Source organism: Parambassis ranga, chromosome 1 (assembly GCF_900634625.1).
Source record: "Parambassis ranga chromosome 1, fParRan2.1, whole genome shotgun sequence".
In the NCBI taxonomy this organism is placed as follows: Eukaryota; Metazoa; Chordata; class Actinopteri; family Ambassidae; genus Parambassis; species Parambassis ranga.
This window is the reverse complement of record NC_041022.1, coordinates 3,051,033-3,074,515: the sequence shown is the minus strand read 5'-3', so window position 1 is coordinate 3,074,515 and position 23,483 is coordinate 3,051,033. Positions and strand designations below refer to the sequence as shown.

The following is a 23,483-nucleotide window of genomic DNA, read 5'->3' as shown; positions in this document are numbered from 1 at the left end:
ACACATCAACATCAGCGCACACACACACACACACACAGACACACACACACACCATCAACATCAGCGCGCGCGCACACACACACCATCAACATCAGCGCACAGAGTGCGCGCACACACACAACATCAGTGCGCGCGCACACACACATAACACATCAGCTTACAATACACACATCAGCACACAACACACACACACACACATCATCAACATCAACACACAGAGCACGCACACACACATCAGAGCACACAACATCAGAGCACACAACATCAGAGCACACAAACACATACAACACAAGATCAGCTTACATTACACACACACAGAACACACAAAGCATAAACATCAGCGCACAGATCACACACAACACGCAAGCACAACCAGTATAGGCTACACAAAGTACACACACCCAACGCAACACACACAGCACACACACATCACCACACAACACATTCACATGTGTCATAACAGCAGCACTTACAACACTTACATCAGCCACAACTGTAACTGTACATGAATACACACACATCAGTGCACAACACACTGAACATCTATCTATCTATCTATCTATCTATAGTGTATTTTAACTGGGGGGGGGGGTGTAACTGATGCAACAGCAGGGAGGGTTGTGGTAACTCTGTGTGTGTCAGTTTGAAAGCAGAACAAAATGTGAATGAGCAGTAACAGCCACAGCTCTTCAGTGTCAGCAAACTTTACATGGTGTCGTTTCTTCTGAAAGATGTGCGACTAACTGGAGGTAAAACTAAAAAGAAAACTGCTACAGGAACCAGCGTCTGTGCTGGTTTAACTGACAGTGGTCAGTGGTCAGTTATCTCATCATAATAATTGCAGTGATGGCTGTGACGGTGCAGGGTGTTAGGACAGAGCTGCTGTGTGTGTTGGGGGGGGGGGGTATAATGAGGAACTCGTGAGGCAGTCATCAGTGTCACTTCCAGAAAAAAGTGCAGGACAGGTCGGACTGGTGCAGAACAAGGAAACATTCAAGGAAATCATTTAAGGTACAGGAGCAACTGATGCTGTAACAACATGAAACCAGTTTGTGATGAACCTGCACAATCTATGGTCCAACAACTCAATGCGTCCCAAACGGTCGCCATGTTTTTCACAGTGTGTGGAGCCTAACGTCTGGCTGAGGAGAGCATGAAGGCTGTGCTTCACTGACAGAAATATTATATATATATATATATGTGTGTGTGTGTATACCAACACTAGAAATGCAAAATGACTTTCATATATATGTACATGTACATAAAGAAAAAACCAGATACAGGCCTAGAATAATATTAGAGCATGGCCTTCAGCAGGCACAGTGATCTTTGTGCAATAAATGTGCAATGTGCAGACAGACAGACAGACAGCATCATCGAGATTTGCTTCGGAACTGCTGAATGAGTCTGAATGTCTCAAAAAAAGGTTGCCATACTTTGCAGTGGAGCCACGTAGAGTAAGTTCTGCGTCTAGCTAATAAAGTAAGAAAGACAACAAAGTCCGCTTTGAGTCTTGGTATGGCCATCGTTAAGAGGAAGTGTCCTGAATATTGCTGCTAGGACGGGTTGGGTACAAGGATATGCCCAGCACCTGTGATAAAGTGTTGAAGACATAAGTCCAGGAGCCATGGGGGGACAGACACGACCAGAGGCAGCTGCTGGCTTATGTTATTTTAATTCTACTGTATCATTTATTGGTAGTTTTACTTATATATTATATTATATACTATAAATATAAATATAAATACTATAACAAATTATATTATTTGTTATAGTATTTTTACTACTGCTGTATCTGGGCTGCAATAACATAATCTCTCCATTGTGGGACCAATAAAGGTTTTCTTAATCTTAATCTTAATCTTAATCTTAATCTTAATCGTAAAACCCTTACAATCTGTATATAAACCACAAAATTACCACCACTGAGTTGGGAAAACATCCTAATAAACATGCTTATATATAAACATCCTAATAAACATGCTTATATATAAACATCCTAATAAACATGCCAATTTGAGCCTAATGTTCAAAATTATTCATGGACTGGCTTCATATGAACGGTCCAGTGATGTGATTGGTTTAGTCTAATGTTGATGTTTCATTTACAGTAGTGTTACTGTACATTGTACCTGTCAAATAAAGGAATAAATCATGCAGCATGGCCACACACACCTATCAATCAGAGTTCACAGGAGGACTTCTTCCTGTATTGGTGAATCCTGATTGATCAGTGACAGAGGTCAGAGTCCATCAACAGTCAGATACGTTTGACAGGAAATAACAGAGCAGACAGAGTCAGGCCTTAAAGAAGGACAAACAGAGAGGACGAAACCTCAAATCCACAAAGACACCCAGCAGGAGGTCAGAAAGACGGAGTCTGACTGCTGAGGGGGAGAGATCTGGGTGGATCTGGGTTCTTTCATGTTGTCATTATCTGTTTCATGTGACTGTTACTGCACACGTTCATAAGTCCGGGCTCATTTAAGAAGCATACGGGTCATTTTCAGCTCCACCTTCATGTGACACGAGGTCAAATGTTTCAGTTTCCTGGCAACAAGCTTTATATAACTTTAGTGTCTGAATATTCATCCATGGTGACCATGACTAATTGATCAGTTAAGGCTGCCCGTACACACACAGCTGTTTACCTCGCTGTCAATACTTCACTGAGGATGATTCACCCGGAGTGTGTGTGTGTGTGTGTGAACAAAGCTCAGTGTCACTCTGCTTCATATGACACAGACATACAGAGCGGAGGGTTAAACTGTCCCAGGCAGTGTGGCAGTATCCTGCAGTCTGTCACAGCCACAGACAGCCAGTCCATGTCCATGTCTCCAGTCCATGTCCATGTCTCCAGTCCATGTCCATGTCTCCCTGCTCTGACAGTAACTTCCTCTGTGTGATGTGCAGCAGCGGCTCCTTTAATGTTTGCTCCTGTTGCTCCTAAAATAACTGCAGTCAGCCACAGGTGAGGGAGAGGCCGTCTGTTTGTTCGATCAAAATGCAAATATCACCCACTGACTGTGAGGCTGCCAAACTTCACCTACTGGTTTTTAAAAGTAACTTTCATGTAGTGGAGCAGGTCGACCCTGAAACCACCGTAACAGGCGGAGGAGGAAGAAGTTTCCTACACAACGTCACAGCTTCTTCAAAGTGTTGTAAAATGAAGTCTTTTACACCATTAAAAATCTGTCACTATTAATGTAGAGACCAAGAATGATGATGTCATTTTAACAGAGACATTCAATGACATTTTTGTGCTACAGTTGCTAACGTTAGCTTGCTATTATTATTTTATATTATTAGCAGCAGTGTGGATTTAACCGACAAGAAATGTTGTATTGATACAAAGTTAATGTGTGTAACAGTCTCTAACAGCGTGTGATGCTAGGCTGTGGCAGTTAGCTAGCTAGCTGTAGCTACATGGCTTGTTGCTTTTTAATGCTTAGCTGTGAGGCTCTGTGTGATTCGAATCAAATGCTAACACCAGCACTATGCTAACCATGACGCGTTGCTACGTGCTTTCAATGCAGCAATGGAGGGCGGGAATCTGGGCGGCTCCCAAGTCTACGCGTGGAGCGTGAAAAAGCTTAGAATCAGAACATAGAATGTCTCAGCTAATCAGAAAATAGCATCAGAACATAGAATGTCTCAGCCAATCAGAACATAGAATGTCTCAGCCAATCAGAACATAGAATGTCTCAGCCAATCAGAACATAGAATGTCTCAGCCAATCAGAAAATAGCATCAGAACATAGAACGTCTCAGCCAATCAGAACATAGAATGTCTCAGCCAATCAGATCATAGAATGTCTCAGCTAATCAGAACATAGAACGTCTCAGCCAATCAGAACATAGAACGTCTCAGCCAATCAGAACATAGAATGTCTTGTTGCTGGGTAAGATCAAAATGCAACAAATATCACCCACTGACTGTGAGGCTGGCAAACTTCACCTACTGGTTTTTAAAAGTAACTTTCATGTAGTGGAGCAGGTCGACCCTGAAACCACCGTAACAGGCGGAGGAGGAAGAAGTTTCCTACACAACGTCTGAGTTTCAGGTATTTGTTTATAACCTAAGAGACAGAACTCTGAGGGAGGACCAGAGTCCTCCATCATCCTGGAATATAATAAAGTGATATAAAAATGATACACAATGGAAGCATTCTGGAGTGCAGGAGTAAACATCCTCTGTACAAACCCTGTAGTAACTGCAGTAATATAGTAATATTATATGGGCAGCTGAGCCGCTGAGCGGCTCCAGGAAGATGTTCAGTAATATTCAGGATGAATCCAGAGAACAGAATGTAACATGAGCAGCTCCTGTTCATGAAGTCAGCTCATTAAAGCTTAATGGGATTTTAATAAGGATGCTGAAAGAGGCAGGCAGAGGCGGCAATGGATGTTCAACGTTAAATACATTGATCAAAAATTAAAAAAAAACGCAGTATTGCCATGCCAACGCTGCCCGTGAAGGCCCCCAGAGTCCTCCAGGTTACTGGAGGAGGACATTGAATTACAGGGGACCCTGAGGATGACGCAAGTTCATAATCAACAAGGCAGGCGCTGATGTCACAGCTTCCATCCACCATGAGCACCGTGCTGATGGGCGCCATTAATCACATCATTACACAGACCAACGAAACATAAACAGTGTGTCACTTCCTGTGGCAGACCAACAACAATGTTCATCAAGTTTCAACAACAATACATGGAATAAATCCTGTGTACATATATATGAGTAATAAAGCACATAAAATACATTTCATCAAACATAACTGTAGTTGAACACCTGGAGGTCCGTCTGCTGAAAAAACTAGTTTATATAACTGTTGGCTAGCTGAGCTAGTGCAGCTAACACACAAAGCACTGCTGAAAAAGCTCTAGTTAAATATATACTTACATAAATGTTGCTAATGTTGCTAATGTGAGCTAGCTCCTTGCTTTGTGTTGCACGTTTAAATATAGATTTTCTGTCTCTGTGGGAAATCAGTGATGTTTCTGCAGCTATTTGTTTTAAAACAAAGAGTCAAAGAGAAATGAGCTCATCGTCCTCTCCAGCACACAACTGCAATAAAGTCTTCAAATGATTTCATGTGTAATCTACAGTGAGGAATATGTCAAATATAATAACCCATCAGAACATCCTGTAGAGTCCACAGCACTGTCTGAGGCTCAGGCGTCGCTGACTTCCTCTGTTAGTGCCACATCATCCTCCTGCTACACACCACTACACCCCATCTGTCTGTCTGATTGTCTGTCTGTCTGTCTGTTTATCTGTCTGTCTGTCTGTCTGTCTGATTGTCTGTCTGTCTGACTGTTTGTCTCTCTGTCTGTCTGACTGTTTGTCTGTCTCTCTGTCTGTCTGATTGTCTGTCTGTCTGTCTGTCTGACTGTGTCTCTGTCTGTCTGTCTGATTGTCTGTCTGTCTGTCTGTCTGACTGTTTGTCTCTCTGTCTGACTGTCTGTCTGTCTGTCTGTCTGTCTGTCTGTCTGCTCAGGGATCAGGCTCTGGGTTTCCGTACAGCACCTCCAGACATTATTTTATTATTTGAACTGAGCTGAACTATAACCAGCAGTCTTCATTGTTAAAAGCTTAAATATAAATAAATAATAAAAGTTCATGTTTTTCTGCAGTGAAGTAAACGGTTCTGCCACCAGATGGCGCCACAGTGACACAAACAGGGAGACGACATATTGAACAGTGAGATACAACGGCGCACTCTAGTGGTAGAGACTAGGAGCACACCAGGGCATACACTACACTACATGCTGGTACTGGAGTTGCACTGTTTATTGTAAACATATTACTGTTGTTGTTATTGTTATTATGTACACTTTGTTTTTGTTTTCACAAACCTCCACAAAAACACACAGCATGGGGTTAATAGAGTGAAACATATTTACAGCTGATTCTGCAGGTAATGACTGCAGAGCTGAGGGCGTGATCGATGGAGACGGCAGAGCGAGGACAGAGACACAGCAGACCGGCACTAATCCACGGGCACCGGCAGGTCCTGGCAGCCGCTGACCTCTGGATGGCGCTGAGCCGTCTCTGGTTGTTCACTGTTGAGCTCGGCGTACTCCACTGAACCCTGCAGACACACAGAGAGGAGCCGCCACACATCAACATGTACAACCACCCCCAGATGCACAATAAGGTTAAAACAGCTTCTGTGTGTGTGTGTCTGATGTTAAGCTGTGTTTTTATGCAGTCTGCGGCAGAACAAAGACTCCCCTCATCACACAAACTGAAAGTTTTCTCTTTAAGCTCGGCTTCCTGAGGAGCAGACATCTATCATCAGGAAGATTCCCTGATGAAAGAGTCGTCCATTGTTAGACTCTGATGTCACATCAGTGATGTCACATCCGTAGGTCGTTATTTCAGATTCCTCACAGCACCATGTAGGGACAAACAAGCGCAGCCACCAGAGGCCCTGATTAAGCCTCACTGGGAGACAGTGAGCTGGCCAAGATGGGCCTGGAGGTAATTTGACTGGAGCGCTGATCTGAGCGGCTGATAGGGAAGGAAGCCCCGGCCCAGCTGCCTTTGTTCTGATCTGGAAACTGTGACGGCCATTTCCCACTGCAGGGGGAGAGTCACTGAGAGAGAGAGAGGCCGCGATGCAAGACATGATACACGATACCTCCGAGGTCACAGTTTAAAACATGATGTAGCTCAGAGGTCACAGTTCAGAACTTTAAAACCAGAGAGCTGTAAGAAGAACGAGTACGGCAGGAAGACGAGAAAACACTTCCAAACATAAGAACTACAAATGATCACATTTCAAATCATTAACAACTTATAATGACCTCAAATACAACATTAACATGTTTTAACTCTTAAGGTTCTGTGAAAGAAGCCATTATGGAGTCACGTGTGAGCAGCAGTCACATGGTCTGTATGACCTGCAGCTTTCTACAGTGAAAAACAACCAAAACATGTATTTCATAATAATTTGATGAATAATAATGAATATTCATAAAATGATAAATGTAGTGTGAAGCCTATAGTAGCACACCGGTGTAACAGATTACAGAGAGAGGGGGTCAGTTTGTGTGTGTTCCTGTCAGGGTGAAGCCAGGTTGCGCAGCGGGTCACTCACATAGTCATGAAGGTCTGCAGCACCTGTGGAGAAAAGCATCAGTCAGAGGCAGTGGTGGAGGAAGAACTGCAGCTTGGTACTTCAGTAAAAGTACAGTTACCCAGCAAAATATATACTCAAGTAAAAGTAGAAGTGCTACATCAACAATCCTACTTAAGTAAAAGTCTTAAGTACTTTGAAATGTACTTAAAGTATTAAAAGTAAAAGTACACTGAATATATATGATTGATTTCCATCGCAAAGGATCTGAACAGGTTAAAATAATCAAAGAAATCATCTCAAATGAAAATGGACCATGTGTAGTTAATGTCCATGTTCAGTCCAGAAGCAGCTATGGACAGGTCTGTGTGTCATGAGGCAGGCTGTGGGCATCGAGTGAACAGAGAGGCTGCTGATAACAAACAGGCATTCAGCATGTTTACTGTGTCAGTGTTCCTGCTGTAGATTCATGTGATGATTCATGTTCATCAGACATTCATGGATGGACCTGTGTTAGCAGACAGCAGCTAACTAGTTAGCTAACTGAGCCAGAGCACCGGCATCATGACTGAGGCTCATTATAGAAACACAGCTGGCAGCGTGACACCACCTCCATGCAGAGTCTGACCTCACATCAGTCCAGCACTGTGTTCATCACATGGAACAAGGAACTACAGACACTGTAGAAATGTAGTGGAGGAAAAAGCATGTAACATGCTGCAACATGGAGTGGAGTCAAAGTATAAAGTATGTGCTATTATTTTTTTCTTAAGTAAAGTAGAAATACATACAAATTTACCTAAGTACAGTAACAAAGTACAAATACTTAGTTACTTTCCACCACTGGTCAGATGTGTGTTGGTTGAGTCTCACTGACCTCTGAGGTTCTGATTAGTCATTTGGCAGGTGAGACAACATGGCCGACCTTTGCTGACTCAGCCCATAAGTTGTGACTCATCCAAATCAATATGTCTGTCTGCCCGCTGCTTGTCTGTCTGTCTGTCTGTCCCTCTCTCTGTCCAACCATCTGTCTCTCTGCCCATCTGTCTGTCTGTCCGTCCGTCTGTCTCCCTGCCTGCCTGTCTGTCTGTCTGTCTGTCCATCTCTCTGTCTGTCTGCCTGTCTGTCCATCTCTCTGTCCGTCCATCTGTCTGTCTGTCTGCCTGTCCGTCTGTCTGCCTGTCTGTCCATCTCTCTGTCCGTCCATCTGTCTGTCTGTCTGCCTGTCCGTCTGTCCATCAGTCTGTCTGTCTGTCTGTCTGTCTCTGACTGATGATTCTCTCAGCAGTTCAGGATTCTTGTGTGGCAGTTGAACAGGAAACATTCGGACTGCGATGGACTGCTCGATAGAGAAAATCCAGCGACTGGCTGCTGGTGTATAATAACAGGAAGTTCCTGCCTGCAGTAACAGGAAGTGGTCACGGTTGTGTAGCTGGCCTCGGTAATCTGTCCTTCCACTGCTGATACAAGTTTATTTTACAAGAGCCTCTAACACCATCAGATGGAGTATTTAAAGCTGCTTTAACTGATGGAGGCAAAAACTCCAGATAGAGATATGACTGTAAACCTGCTGTGACCCGCGTTACATCAAAGCAGCATAAACTTCAATCAGAAGCCGTGTGTGTGTTTACACTAAAAACACTGTCCACTGAGAGGGGGCGTCTGTGGCTGTCAAGCTAGGTTAGCTTAGCTTTCACCCCACAGGCTGAGCCAGGGGAAGTTAGCATGAGAAGTAACCAAAAGAATGATGCTAACATGATCAATATAGGAATATTGATGGTCGGCTTTAGAGACGTTGGACTCACCCTGTGGAGCGTTTTGGAGCTCGCTGTAAACCGTGTCTGTGCCTTTTCTCGGTGGAGCTGTTAACATGAAAAACAACACATCAGCCTGCTTCACCATCAAAGACAGATCCTGCCTGACTGAACTTTCATCGACTGGAACCTAAAAACAGGAAGGCTGTAACACAGAGTGCAGGACCACTGATGAAGAGGAGGAGGAAAAAGAAGAAGAAGAAGAAGGCCACACACTGGCAATTAGGTCAGCCCTTCCTGTTTATAAGGTCTGCAGTTGTTGAGGTGTATTAATTATGGGTAATTAGGCCCCTCCCAGGAAGTGTTGGTCTGTCTTATCAACTACTAAAGAATGTGGTGAGGCAGAGGGGAAGAGTGAGTCTGTGTGTGTGTGGTAACCTCGGGCAGGATCAGAAGACCGAGGATGCACCACCTCTGTGTACTCCACATCAGGCTCGTTGGACACCATGCTGCTCTCCTCATCAACGGCTGCACGGACAAAGACAAAGACATGTCAGTGATAAAACAAAATCTGTCTGGCAACACATGGAAAGTGTGCTTGTGTTGTTATTAGACATTCTGTCAGGCATCTAATCACAAAAACAATAGATGAGGGAAGAGGAAGCGCTAACATGCTAACATTTCTTCAGCTTTGAACACTCATTCTTCTTCTATCATTATCCTGCGTCTTCAATACCATCAAACATGATGACCGCTAGCATTAGCACGTGCACTAGAGTTAGCTTAATTAGCTCATATTAAGACAGAAATATGAGTTATTGTTACAGCAGTGTCATTAGCAGCTACTAACTTTGCTAATGTTTGGATTTACAGGTGCAGCTCACCTGTCTCAGGTTTCCGTTCTGTCCACACGCTGACCACGGCTCGGTCCACCTTCACTGTGAAACACAGAAAGACAGCAGCAGTCAGAAAGATGGCGGACAAACCCAAAAAGTCCAACCAGGAAGTAAAAAAATTCTGCAGCAATCAGGATAAAGGAACATACCTTCATATAAAGGTAAAACCACACAGAGCTACAGGTGCAGCACTGCTAACACTGTCTGCTAACCAACGCTACAGGTTAGCAACAGGTGAGCTTAGTCAGGTGGAGGAAGATAACCAGGATCTGACCAAAAAAAAAACACACCCCAAAATCCACCAACCAGCACCCTGAAATGTGCTACGTAGCATGCTACATGCTAATGTGTAATCCTCCAGTCACAAAAACAAAGAAACAGTCCTTTCTCAGACTTGCTTACTGCACGCTAAGAAAGCTAAGCTAAGCTAAGCTATTACAGGTGTGACACATGTCACCAGTAATGTAGCACATTTTGCTAATTAGCATGCTAATGCTATAATTTACTCAAAGAGACTGAGCCAAAATAAAAAATGCTGCAAAATAACAATTTTCTTTTACTTTAAGTTAATAAAAGCTAAGCTAAGCTAAGCTAAGCTCACTGTCTCATATGTATTGGTCAGACATGAGGATGATTAGAGGTCAGATGTCCAGACTCTCAGCAGTCCATCCCCTCGTCCTGACCCACAGGGGTGGAGGTTTTTGTCCCTGACAGAGACAGAGGAGCAGAGTGTGAGTCCTCCTCTGGTCCTCACAGACATCTCTCCACTGCCTCCAGCACAATGGGGCTTGTTGATTCAGTGACGGCTGCACAATAAGTTCTGGCAAAAACAACTTCCCAGTTGGTAATGTAATCTCACACACAAGCTCCACCAAGGCTTATGTGATTAATTTCCTCCACCTGCTGCATGCATTCAAACTCAATGAGCTCCACCCCCCCCACCTCCCGTCTCCCCTGTGCCAACATGGGAAGTCTCGCACAGCCTCCATTGTTTCAGCTTTTCAAGGAAGTCTCTGCTGTGCATTCCTTTTTTAAGGAAACGAACAGACTGTGTGTGTGACTGTGTGTGTGTATTCAGTTACACAGCGCTGCATGCATGAAGGTAATGAAATGGTAGCAACACACAGCTCTAAACAAAACCAAAGGTCTTTATTCTACAAGTGTCTCCTCTCCTCCAGAGCAGCCAGTCAAAAGGATCAACCACAAATATATACACACATTTCCTGTGAGTGATAACATGTATGTACAGATCAGCAGACACACAACACAGAGCAGTACAACAACGACAGTTACACACAACTACATCTGCAGGAGGGGAGAGGGAGCAGTGGGTCCTGGGTTCATCTCGTGGCTCCTGTTCCTCTCCAAAAGTCTTTTCTTACAACTTTTCCTTTTTTCCTTTGAGAGTAAATAAAAAAAAAATGAGTGTCCCCCCCCGCTCAGGGTCTCTACACTGTGGCTGGGATACTGTAGCTGCTCCTGTTGCTGATGTCAGCAGGTAGCGACGCCATGCTATTGCGCGTCCCATTGGTCGCTCTCCCCTCCTTGCCATCATAGAACGCCGCTGCGTCTGGAAGGAGCAGTGTGCAACAATCAGTGTCTGTCATTAGCTCTGCTAGCTTCTGCCTCTGTTCACTTCCTACAGCTACTTCCTGCTTCAGCAACATGGATACAAACACAAAAAAGCATGCACACAAAGAGCCACAGAGACACACACACAGCAGCTGGAAGGCGCTACATGACCCCTGCATGCAGATTAGAACATGACACATGACACTATCATGATGTGTGTTAGTGACACTCAGGAGAGAAGTAAACAGCTACCTGTGGCTGCGTTATAAACCTCTGTGTCGCGGGTTAGACTCACTGTTAAAGTGTCATCTGATTTAGGGCTCGAAGGCTTTCTGAGAAATGGTGAAAATAAAGTCAAGAAACAGGAAACAGGAAACGACCAAAAGATCTGAAAACTCAAACAAATCCTGACAAATCACAACTATACAGGTGGTTTTGCATGTGGTAGAGACGTCTAAAGGACATGGTTCTGACAGCACGGTGAGGACTGCTGAAATCAACTGTAGCACCGAGAGCCTGGAAGACGACCTCCACCCTGGGAGAAGCTGGTTCACCAAGCATGAGACAAGATCTGTGACATGGGAAGGTTCCAAGGTTCAAGAAAACTCTACAAGTCCAGACGCCTCGCTTCAATCTTCTCTATGAATGATGACCTGGATGACTGAGAATCTTCATTAACAAAATCACCTGGGGTGGGGGCCTGTGTATCTGGCGACCTGTCCAGGGTGTACCCCGTCTCTTGCCCGTAGATAGCTGAGATAGGCTAGACTAGTCCCCCCAATGACCCTGTACTACAGGAGATAGGGGGTTCAAAAGATGGATACATGCTGAAGTCACAAACAGCTAAATAAATATTGAGCACAATGCATGACTATATAATACTAATACAGTGACTGTTGCATTGTGGGATACAATGAGTTGATGACAGCACTGCATGCTGTCGTGGACTATACAGTAAGGGGGGGGGGGTACACAGCCATGATCCGCCCAGGAAGGTGCAGTGATACACAACAAGCTCCAAAAGACCAAACCGTCAGCTCGCTGGCTCCTCAGCTCCTCCAGTCTGAAGAGACGACCGGTCATTTCTGAGATGGATCCTGAGAGATTTCTGCAGCAGTTTGTAACTATGGATGAGACATCCAAACAACCAGAGTCTTCAGCTACCGGGGGGTGGTGGCCTCTGTTTTCACTGTTACAGGTGCTGACTACGCAGCTTTCTGAGAGGAAATCAACAAGAGTCAGACTACAGTCCATCATCCAAGACCTGTTCACCCGATCTACACAGACTGACGAAGACGGAGCCTAGCAGTTGCTTGTGAGAACTTTCTGGAGGTCCAAGCTGCCGCAAAACAGTGCTGCTACAAACTGAAGCGAGTCTGACGAGTCGGGTTTTATGCAGCGATTAAAAACCATCTTTAAAACGTGCAAAACAACCTGTATAGTTTTAAACACTAACAGATCCTGAACCATGTGAGCCAGCTACAACACTCTACTGACACCACAGTCAAATCAAATATTCAACTCACACTGACAATTCAGCAGCTCCTTCTCTTTTACCTACAATAAGAAAGAAGAAGTGAGTGGAGCGGAGGAGGTGGAGGACGGGTGGTATTCATACATGGTTATTTATAAGAGGCCAGAGTTGCTGGAGGACTGTAGGTCTCTCTACCTCGCTTGGATTTGTAGTGCAGCACACACATGGCCAACACCAGCAGGGACACCACCAGCAGGATCATCCCCCCGATCAGCGCCTTCTTCCACAGCGCCAAGCGTACTGCAGAGGGACACAGAGGGACACAGAGGACAGGGAGGTCAGGGACACACACACATCTGCTGTCTCCTGGTGAAAGCGTGTCTCTGTAGGTCCACTCGGGATCAACTGATTGTAGCTCAAAGCATGTTAGCATGCTAAGTTTCTGCTTCATAAAATCGATATGTTTACAGTGACACCTGTGGCCATTTATTGAACTGTAGTCCTGGTCAATGATTCGATTGGTTACACAGTTATTGTGTTATGTTAGCATAAAGACACAAAGTGTGCTATACAAAAATTAGCATAATGTCATGTATTGTCTTTGCTCAGATCCATGTTGTGTAGCTTGTTAACTTTTAACTCACCCTCTATGCTGAGCTCCTCACTCCGGACCATGATGTGAGCAGGGTTGGTGGCCTCGCAGTAGTACTGGCCGTTGTGCTCTTTGGACAGCACGGGGACGTGGTAGTCCTTGTGCTTCTGCTGGACGGTGGTGATGTTCAGTGGGATGGCACTGCCAACACGGTACCACTTAAAGGTGACGGGCATGGATCCTTTAACCTTACATATGAGGTGGAGCTGCTGTCCCTCTGAGAGGTCGTCCAGGTCGGGGACGGCGGACAGAGTCGCCCAGGTCAGAGGCTCTTGGAGAGGAAACAGTGAGGGAGGTGAATTTATGACCGTGTGAATGTATATGGAAAATAAAATGAGTAAAAGTCCGCCAGTGTTGTTACCGATGACGTTTGCACTGAGGCGTTCACCCAGTAGTTCTCCCCTGTGACTGTTCGCCGCTGCACACATGTACTGTTTGATGTCCTCGGTCTTGTTGATGGTGATGGAGAACACGGCCTTCTCAGAGAACAGGTGGACGGTCTTCCACGCTACAGGCTCGTAACCTTTGATCAGGGTGTAGTTTATGGGGAGGCTGCCTTTCGCTGTATCGCAGTGGATCTGGATGGTCTGTCCAAGGATCGCTGTGCCCAAAACAGAGATGAACGGCGTGGAGACAGAGACTAGAAGAGACAGAAGAAACACATGTAGCAAACCAGACGGAGAACAACAGAAGGTTTCATCAGACATGCGAGGCACCTTTAGGACGAAGAGCCAGGGCCTGGCTCTGCTTCTTGATGCCCTTGGCCTCCGCTGTGCAGGTGTAGTTGATGTCCTCTGGCGGCGCTGTGCTGAGAAACACTCCTCTGCTCATGGTGGGTCTTGCACGTTCCTCCGGATCCAGAGTGTAAGTCAGCTCGGACTCGTTGATGCGCTCGGTGGCGTAGCGCTGACTTTTGCAGGTTAGCATCATCTTCTCCCTTTGAAAGACTTCAGCAGGGGACACGGTGAGAGTGGGCGTGGAGAAGAGCTCTGTGGAGAGAGTCACAGCGACACACACAGGAAGTCATCATCGGCACAGACACACCATGACCCCCACCAGCAGCAGACTGCTCACCGGTCACTGGAACGTTGTTTGTGACCACTTTCACCACGTTTCCTGACGTCAGGCGGCACTCAAACCTCAGCTCGGGCACGTTGGCCGGCGCGAGCATGCTGTGGCTGATTTCTGAGTATCCGGTGCTGAGCAGGTCATTTTCTCGGCTCAGGTGGAGCTCTATACTCTCAGAGCTGGGCAGGTAGCCTCTGACGGAGCACGAGATGTTGAGGCGGTCTCCTTCATAGATCATGGACTGAGGGGAGACCTTCAGAAAGGGCATGATGGACAGCTCTGTGGGGACAAAACAAACAAAATGAAGCCCTGACGAGGGGACAAAGGCAAAGCCGTCTGACAGTGCTGCTGACCTTTGACTGAAACATTGACCGTGTTGCTCTTGTTGGACTTGAAGGAGTCTGGCAGGATGAAGACGGTGTAGGTGCAGTGAACTCTGTGGATGCCCGTGGCAAAGTGAAGCGTTGTCTCCGTCTGGTTGGTGTTCGCCTGAACCCCATAGATCTCTTTGGAGTTATCGTAGAAGTAGAAGAAGAAGGAGCCGGTCTCGCCCGGCGCCGTACACCTGACCGTTACATCTTCCCCCTCAGTGACCACACCCTTTTTAAGGTGGAGAACAGGGTCAGACAGACCTGGGAATAAAGCAGAATTCTGGATGATCACAGAAAATTAAACAGAGACTGAATTTATTTTGATCATGAAACATTAGAGTTCGCACAGAGGTGTGTTTGCGGCGCCCACCTGTCACCGTCAGCTTCTCGGCGTTGCTCTCCAGCGACCTGCTCTGGATGCTGACCTTACACTTGTACTTGCCACTGTTGGACGCTCGGGCTTCGGACAGCGGGTACAGAAAGTCCTCGGAGGAGCTGGTGGTCTTGGTGTAGACCACGATGCCCTCCTTGTATATGGTGTACTCACGAGTCAGCGTCTCCTGGCCCGAGCTGCTGACGGCGGCCTGGCACCTGACGGTCACGTCGGTGCCCCGGGCCACATCGGTGCCAGGCTCGATGGTAAGCCTGACGGACCTGATGGTGAATGCTGGAGAGTGGAGAGGATGTTTAGCAGGAAAAGTGACACATGGACACAGAAGACACACACAGAGGTTCTTTAACTGTTCTGGAGTCCACAGCTGTGTCCTTCCTTTAACCCTTCACTGTGACTCACAGTTTAGTCACTTCTTCTACAAGCCGGATCTCCTGATTGTGCTGGATCGCCTGAGACCTCTGCAGCTCAGGAAGCTGGCGTGTTACTCAGGAGTTCATCACATCCAGGCTGAATGTGGGACTCATGACAAAGCAACGACAGACCAACGTGAGAGGAATTCAGCACAGGTGAGCAGGAAGAAGCGCTGCCAGTTCCGCCTGGGACCGGATTTTACATGAATCTGGATCTCCTCATGTGGGGATGGAGACAGAGGCCCAGGCTGTGCCCACGTCAGGCCTCCACACTCTGCTCTGACTCAGGGTGGGAGGGGGCGGCTGCGCTGGCAGTAAACAAACCCCGAGAAGGCCGGAAAAGCACTTTGTTGGACAAACAGGTCACTCAGGGGACCCGCTGAAGTGTCCTGAGTCTGACCGCCGCCCAGCAGCATTGAGCACGAGCCGGCAGGTCTGCTGCTGCTGGCACAGAGGCATGCTGGGAGCTCACCAAGTTCTTTACTCCACTGTTTTTAGGTTTATTTGATTTTTTAGGATTAAAATCTAACACAAAATGATTTTAGTCAAAGAAAATTAAAGTTAAACCAACTGTAAAAATACTCAAAATACCTTCTGTGATTTATAAAGCATTACATATAATTATATAGATTATTACTACTGTAAAATAAGTTTATGAGCAACATCTGGATTTTACTGTTTATTGTAGTTTATTATTCAGATTATTTTAAGTTTTGTTCTATAGAAATAATTAATAATTAATAAAAAGTTTATTTTTTTTAGAAATACTGTGACATGTCACATGGCCAAAAATATGAGTCGAAAAATGAAGATTTAAAGATGAACAACGCTAAAAATAACAGTGCTCTGAGTCACACTGAAGCAAGTCTTTTACTTTGGAAACTGATTGATAGGAGAGACCTGAAATCTCTGCTCCATCTGATCCAGACTGACTCATGCCTTCCATCAGCAGAGGACGGGGAGGCGTGTGACACGGCTCACTAACATGTTCCCAACGCAACGTTTCCACGGCGGCGGCGCTCTGATAAGACGCGCCACAGTTTCCACTGATGGACAGTAAACATGAAGCTCTGATCTCTGACTGTACTCACCGGTCTGTGCGTCCACCTGGCTCCCTGTGTGGAAGTCTTGGAGCAGGAAAAAAAAAAGATCAGGTTAGAGATCAATCTGTGAAGCAGATCCACAAGAAGAATCCAGAACGTGTGAGGAGTCTTACGGCTGGTCAGGAGCGCAGAGGCGAGCAGAAGCAGGAGGCCCATCCTGACGCTGCTGGCTGCCCCAGAGGGTGACTGACTTCTGACCAGGCTGGCTGTGATGGGTGGGGTGTGTGTGTGGGTGGATGTGGAGGGCGGGAGCGGACACTAAGGTGGTGCTTCACCTCAACCAGTCAGCGGTGAGCCAGCGGCGGCGGTTATCACCCCGAGCAGCCGTTGGCTTGGCTTAATTTGACAGGAAGTGAGAGCAGTTTCCTCAGGATGTTCGGACCGCCCGGCTCTTTGCTGTGGTGGAATGTTCTCCTCTGGACTCCTCCGTGTGTGTGTGTGTGTGTGTGAAGGGGTAGTCACAATAAAGTGCTGCAGTAGTCAGGCCTGTGACCTCTGACCTCTGACCTTGGCCGGCTGGGCCTGTGCAGGTACAGAAGAGACACACAACACTCATTGTGCAGTGAAGTTTCCTGATTAGAGCTTGGCTCAGGTACTGAAAACAAATCTCACCAACATAAATCTGAGTCTCATAGACGAGTCAACACACACCGACACACTGAGGACCAGAACACCAGGCCAACCCAGGACGTGGGTCGGCCTGGTGTCAGGAGGAGACAGGGAGGTCCGAGTGTCTGTGCTCCACCTGTTCCTACCACAAACCTGCTGGATTAAACACCTGGACAATGGATGGATATACAAGGGTTAATACTCTAAATACAATCATTCCTAAAGACAATGTAAATATTGAATAAAACCTAGATTATAATGAAAATGATAAAACTGGACTTCCGGGTATGGCGGCACACTAGGTGGAAGCACAACTCTTGCCTTTGCAAGCTAATACAAACTGTAACCCCGCTAAAGACTTTCTTATGCCGTCCGGACTTGGCAAGTCGAGTAAAGGTCGCGGTAAATCTCTACAAGGGACGAGTAGAGAAGCTACAGCTAGCCCGAACATGGAAGACACGAGCAGCGCAGGAGCTGAAGTACTAACCCACACTCCAATTCTTGAAGCTATTACAGACCTAAAAGCTGACTTCTCGAGTCGATTCGACAGAGTACTAGTACTAGAAGGAATGAGAACTGAGGTTGGAGAATGCATGGAACGCATGGTAAATGCTGAGATGTGCATCTCGGACACTGAGGACACGGTAGCCAACCTGCAAGCAAAGGTTCTGTGCCTTGAAAACCAAAACAGGGACATGGCGGTCAAGATAATCGATTTGGAAACCAGATCCCGGAGGTCTAATCTGAGGCTGGTGAAGTTGCCGGAGAAGGCGTTAGGGTGGAGATGCTTGCTCCTTTCTCGAATCCTGGATCCCGGTGGCGCTTGACATCCCTCAGCTCAAGTCAAAACAATTCCTGGAGAGGGCTCACCGTGATGGTCCAAGGTACGTTCCTAACGCTCAGCCAAGCACACTTATCATGAAATTCCTGAGCGACAGAGACAAGGCACTGGTGGTAAAAGCAACCAAAACAAAAGCACAAGTCTTATATGAAGATAAGCCTGTACGCTTCTGCCTGACATTGCGGTGAACTACGCAAGAAGCAGAAGGAATTCGACCCTGTGAGACAACAGCTCATCACATGTAGATAAATCTCACAGCAGAAGCAGAGAAACCATTCACCAGTTTGCTAAGGAATTCAATCTGAAGGATGCGTGGAGAGACAGAAACCCTGGACTATCAACATACTCTTGCTTTTCTAGCACGCACAATTCATATTCCCGAATCGATTACTTTTTGACCTCAGCAAGTTTAGTATATAAAGTAAAAGACTGTAAGTATGACAGTATTATTACCAAACAGTTTGATCTATGTAGACCCAGGTCTGGTGCGAGATCCGCCTAAATGGAAATTTCAACAAATTTGGCTGAAAGACCCGGGCCTAATGACGTACCTTGAAACCCAAATTGATTTTTCATTTAATACCTTTGAAACTAACGCTTCCATTAGATGGGAAGCATTCAAGGCCTTTCTCAGAGGGCAAATAATCAATTTCACAAGTTCAATTTCTAAAAAAGCCAAACAAAAACTGAGAACATTAGAATCAGAAATTAAAATTAAGGAAAACATTCCTGTCCCAAGCTACATCAAGAACTGTTGTTACTAAGATCACAATATAATGAAATCTCATCTTCAAAGGTCACTTACTGAAACTTAAGCAATCTGTCTTTGATCAAGGGGAAAAACCTGGCAAGATCCTGGCTTGGCGTATAAAACAACATCAATTAGAAAGATCAATCACTGAATTAAAAACTGATAGAGGGGAAACGATTTCGGATCCAGTCGCTATAAATGACTCCTTTAAGGTTTATTATTAACCAAGCATAGCAAAATGGCTCAAAGAATTGTTCTTTATGTTTACCATTGGAAAAAATCACATACACTTTAAAAGGCAAACAAGATGTTTTTGAAAAAGTATCTGTTGCATGTACCTGGGACTTCATCTAGTCCCTGTACAGTTACACAATCATGCTGCATTTTCACTGTCATCTTTCATCTGCAAATACTCTCATGAACTTGTACTCTGCTTTTAAAATGTGCCTTTTTGTTTGTTAGTTTGTTGTTACGTGAGTCCATTTTACATTTGTATCTTGTAAAATTTCAATAAATATATTGTTGAAAAAAAAAAAAAAGAAAATGATAAAACTGCTGAAATGTAATGTTTTCATTGCTGTAATTCGGAATTTATTGATCCTGGTCCAGATGCAGCAAATCAGGCCCAAACCATGATACCACCACCGCCATGTTTAACAGACTGGACTGAGCATCATCCTTCCTCCAACATCAGGCTTCTTAATTCAGCCACATAATTCTGTTCTGGTCTCATCGGTTCACTGATTTTTTTTCCCAGCAGCCCTCTGGTTTGTCCACATGACCTGTGTCAAACCGCAGACGGGCAGCGACGTCCTCCATGCAGCTCTGATCACTTCTAACGTGGCCTCCACATGAACCGCTGACAGAATTTTTGTGGTACTGGATCATTGTCCTGAATAAAGAAAACATTCCAGAAACGGACAGTCCGGTGTTGTATTTGGTTTATTCAATCGATTTCATCTCCTCTCTTATAAACCACGGTCTGCACAGCAGTTTAAAGTCACAGAGACAAACCTGATTGTTTTCATGTTTCCGTTCTTTCTACTGTGTTAAAGTCTTTTTCTCCTAAAAACTTAAAACTCAAAGTGGGACACTCGGAGACGGATGTGAGCCTTCTGGTGGCTCAGTGACTGTGGGGGACTCTAACCGAGTGTGTGTGTGTGTGTGTGTGTGTTCAGGTTCAGTCCTTCAGCGGGGAAACGAAAATTAAACGGAGGGCCGCAGGAAACAAAAGCAAAACGTGTGCACCATGTTTGGATAAGGCTGTTCTGACTGTGTACGAATCCACATCACAGAGAAGCACAAGAGGATCAAGGCCACGCTGCAAAAAATGATACGACTTTTCCTCCTGATGAAAGTCTGTTCATGAGAACTCTGACTTTTTATAATCGCATAAATTAGACAAAAAGTCAGAGTTCTGAGAAGAAAACGAGGAAGATGAAATTTAATTTTAGAATTCTAACTTTAAAGAATCTCATAATTAAGCAACAAGTCAGAATTCTGAAAATTCAGTTTTAAATCTCATAATTCAGAGAAAAAAACCCAGCAAAAACCAAAATGTCGGAATTCTGAGGATTCTTTTAAGGAAAAAAAAAGTCAAAATTCGGATTTGAATCCCAGTGTTTTAAAGGAAAAAACAGTTTTTTACTGTGGCTCTAAGGCAAGAATTAAAAACATAAAGAGAAAAATAAAAAAGCTAAGAAGGCAAAGCTCCAGCCTCAGAGAGGAGGCTCGTCTTCATCAAACAGCACCACCGTGACATCACTGTCAGCGGTCTCCATGATCTCTGCCGCTCGCCCGTGCGTCACGCTGCTCGACACGTGATCACCTGAGCTGAATGTGGCAGAACCTCCGCCCCAACCCGCCGCCTGCAGCTCTGTGACTGAACCAAAGACGTCAGAGGCAATAAAAGCGAAATAAAAAGAGAAAAAGATTTGGGCTTTCACTGACGCCTCCCTGTCAGTGACGAGCAGACGGTGAAAACAGGCCGTCTAAAAACAACGTGTGTGTATTGCTGTGCTGTGGCAGCTTCTAAGGGGGGATTGTGGGTAATAATAACCGCCTGGTGTGCCGCTGAAGAGCCGCTCTGAGGTTGAATCATCGGAGGTGTTATTGCTTTGCAGGGCGGGCAGCTCACTGTGCAAGTGATGAGTGTGTGTGTGTGTGTGTGTGTGTGTGTGTGTGCAGGTTTTACAACAAATAACTCAGACAGAGGCGGCGGCGGCGGTTCTGTTTGGCACGCCGGGATCCAGGAGGAGGAGGAGAGGAGGATTCTGGGAGCAGGCATCTTTTTGGGCATGGATTAAGTCCAAGGCTGTGAGGGGCCCGCTGTGGGGGCACATCTGTGCTATAATCAACACACACACAGAAACACAAACCCTCATCATGTCTGCCTGGTCCACATGTCAGGAGACAACAGGCCCCGCCTCTGGCTCCACAACGTCTTTTGGCTGCCACTAAAAAAAAGTCACACCGGCGTCCAGCAGAGAGGAGAGTCCCTGCACCAGTGTGTGTGTGTGTGTGTGTGTGTGTGTGTGTTCCTCTCTCAGGCGACCCCTCTCTCGCCTCATGTGAGTTTGGTAACATTTCGTTCAGGTAGTGATGCTCGCGGCGCGGCGAGGAGACGCCCCGTGATGGGCAGGTACCACTTCTTTAAAATAGAACCTCTCATCTTCTGTATGCTATTTAAATATACACACGCCTCAGCACAGCCAAGTCTACAATCATTAGCTTCATCATAAGAATGATAATAATAATAATAATAATAATAATATATACACATATATATATGTATATATGTATAGAGTCGTTCGTAGCATGAGTTTTTTTTCGTCAGCAGCCATCACTAGAACATTCAGGTGGTATAATTGCATATGTACAACAAAGATTTACATCCCGGGGCTCGAGGCTCAGGGTCAGAAGTCATAGGTGTTGGTGGTGAGGAGGAGGAAGAGGAGGAGGAGGAGGAAGAGGACGAGGGTCGATGGATGCTGGTGTGTTATCTGAGCCGCTTCTCTGCTGAATAGATGGACATGTAGTAATCATTGCTGCCGACCGCCAAGTGGGGCTGGAGGGAGAGGAGAGGGAGGTTAGAGTGTGTGTGTGTGTGTGTGTCCACAGAAACAGAGAGAGAGAGCTCCCAAACACACACAACATGTTGAGAACGTAATACTGCAGAGATGATCGTCCTTGTTTTACCCAGTGAGGATGGAAGGCTAAACAGCTGATGGCTCCGATCCTCTGTCCCATGAAGCCGTCGTAGTACTTTATGTTGCTGATCACGTCGCCGTTAGCGTTGTAGACGGCGATGAACTGGTTCATGGATCCGCTGCGGAGCAAACAGAAAGCGTTTATGATCCCGTCTTATTATCATTGAGATGATGATGGATGATGACGGAGCGGCTCCTCAGACACTCACCAGGCGAACAGGTTGGCCTGCGGGTGGATGTCCAGGGCCGTGAGCCCCTTCACCGTCTGCAGCACGTTGATGGACTCCGGCGTCCGCGGCTCGAAGAAGCGAACGTCTCCGTTGACACTGATGGAGGAGCATCAGAGTCAGAGCAGGACAGAGAGAGGGAGAGGGAGGCGGCTGCAGCTAGTGTGTGTCTGCGTGTACCTGACGCTGATGATGTGTCCGTCTGTCTCCTTCTGCAGGTGAGCTTTGACCACCCAGGCGCCGTGCTCCCTGTACGTCATCACACGGCTGCACAGACACACACAGTGAGAGGACGGCTCACATACAGTCACAGAGACAAAATGAAGATGCCACTCTATCTTAGAGAGGAGTGGAGTCCTGCAGCACACACACAGTGCAACAAGAAACAGGGTTGGGCGGTATCCAAATTTTGATACCGTCAAACGCCCTCCACATTTTACCCCGGTTAACGTGAATACCGTGCCGTGCCATAGACAGAGAGGTGTCTCCGCAGAGCCCCATCAAAACAGATATTTTTGCATATACTCATTGCAAGTTGCAGAGACACCACGCACGTTTAATTTTAATTCAGCTGCTGTAGCCTACAATTCAGTGCAGGTAAAACACATTATAAACTGCCTCACACATGTCAAGCGATCTTTTTCCATTAATATAGTTTTATTGAAGCCATTTAAAAACGCATTTTCTTTTTTTTTTAATTTCATGCTGGCAGCACACCGCGGTATTAAACTGGTATGAGCCCGTCCCGATGTTTGTTTAATTTGTTTGTTGTAATTTTATCATGTTAAGAGCGCAGCATTGTGCAGTATTTATGTTAGAAGTTATGCATGGTAATAAAAACACTTGTCCGGTGAACTGAAAACCTGCCGGTCACGTTTTCCGCTGCCAAGTTTTTCTAATGGAAACAATTAAAATTATAAATGTAGGCTCAGACGGCACCAAACTGTTGGCTCAGAAACTAAACACCATCTCAGCTCTGGCTCGTCCTCTGAAGCGCAGCAGTGTTCTATAAGGGACCCGGTCACAGGTGCGACTATAGCTCTCTCTCTCTCTCACTCTCTCTG

At 45.8% G+C, this 23,483-nt stretch overlaps 2 protein-coding genes across 17 annotated transcripts in view; both read right to left on the bottom strand.

The window, feature by feature from the left end:
* Nucleotides 1–5,499: 5,499 nt before the first annotated feature.
* Nucleotides 5,500–17,015, bottom strand: pecam1b (platelet and endothelial cell adhesion molecule 1b). 10 transcript variants are annotated; one of them, XM_028406417.1, is made up of 16 exons: nucleotides 16,896–17,015; nucleotides 16,771–16,806; nucleotides 15,246–15,542; nucleotides 14,858–15,136; nucleotides 14,511–14,783; nucleotides 14,153–14,425; nucleotides 13,798–14,076; nucleotides 13,429–13,707; nucleotides 12,980–13,084; nucleotides 12,837–12,867; nucleotides 11,563–11,642; nucleotides 9,727–9,780; nucleotides 9,281–9,370; nucleotides 8,894–8,950; nucleotides 7,110–7,132; nucleotides 5,500–6,098 (listed from the first exon to the last, which is right to left on the bottom strand). In XM_028406417.1, exons 1-16 carry the CDS (start codon nucleotides 16,936–16,938, stop codon nucleotides 5,997–5,999), a joined length of 2,301 nt encoding a protein of 766 aa, XP_028262218.1. In that variant the 5' UTR covers nucleotides 16,939–17,015; the 3' UTR covers nucleotides 5,500–5,996. The 10 variants fall into 10 exon arrangements, 9 of the variants coding, with proteins under 9 accessions (XP_028262218.1, XP_028262296.1, XP_028262378.1 ...); XM_028406495.1 differs by lacking the exons at nucleotides 11,563–11,642; nucleotides 12,837–12,867; XR_003670691.1 differs by lacking the exons at nucleotides 5,500–6,098; nucleotides 7,110–7,132; nucleotides 8,894–8,950 and having other exon boundaries at nucleotides 9,333–9,370; nucleotides 11,563–11,638.
* A 2,892-nt stretch (nucleotides 17,016–19,907) lies between these two features.
* The window catches only part of rptor (regulatory associated protein of MTOR, complex 1), a 132,729-nt gene continuing 129,153 nt past the window's right edge, over nucleotides 19,908–23,483 (bottom strand). For all 7 annotated transcript variants that reach the window (XM_028405798.1, XM_028406044.1, XM_028405960.1 and 4 more), the window contains 4 exons: nucleotides 22,600–22,686; nucleotides 22,402–22,518; nucleotides 22,182–22,311; nucleotides 19,908–22,050 (listed from right to left, as the gene is read on the bottom strand). In XM_028405798.1, the coding sequence (XP_028261599.1) occupies nucleotides 21,982–22,050; nucleotides 22,182–22,311; nucleotides 22,402–22,518; nucleotides 22,600–22,686 (403 nt within the window). In that variant the 3' untranslated portion in view covers nucleotides 19,908–21,981. The remainder of the gene's footprint in view (nucleotides 22,051–22,181; nucleotides 22,312–22,401; nucleotides 22,519–22,599; nucleotides 22,687–23,483) is intronic.

Bases quoted from the DNA above. Each gene is read 5' to 3' on its own strand.
- pecam1b (XM_028406417.1), bottom strand. From the start codon at position 16,938: ATGGGCCTCCTGCTTCTGCTCGCCTCTGCGCTCCTGACCAGCC. The intron at 13,085-13,428 runs GTGAGTTAAAAG...GTCCCTCTGCAG, and splicing joins TGAGGAGCTCAGCATAGAGG to TACGCTTGGCGCTGTGGAAG. The intron at 9,371-9,726 runs GTGAGCTGCACC...TTGTCCGTGCAG, and splicing joins AGAACGGAAACCTGAGACAG to CCGTTGATGAGGAGAGCAGC.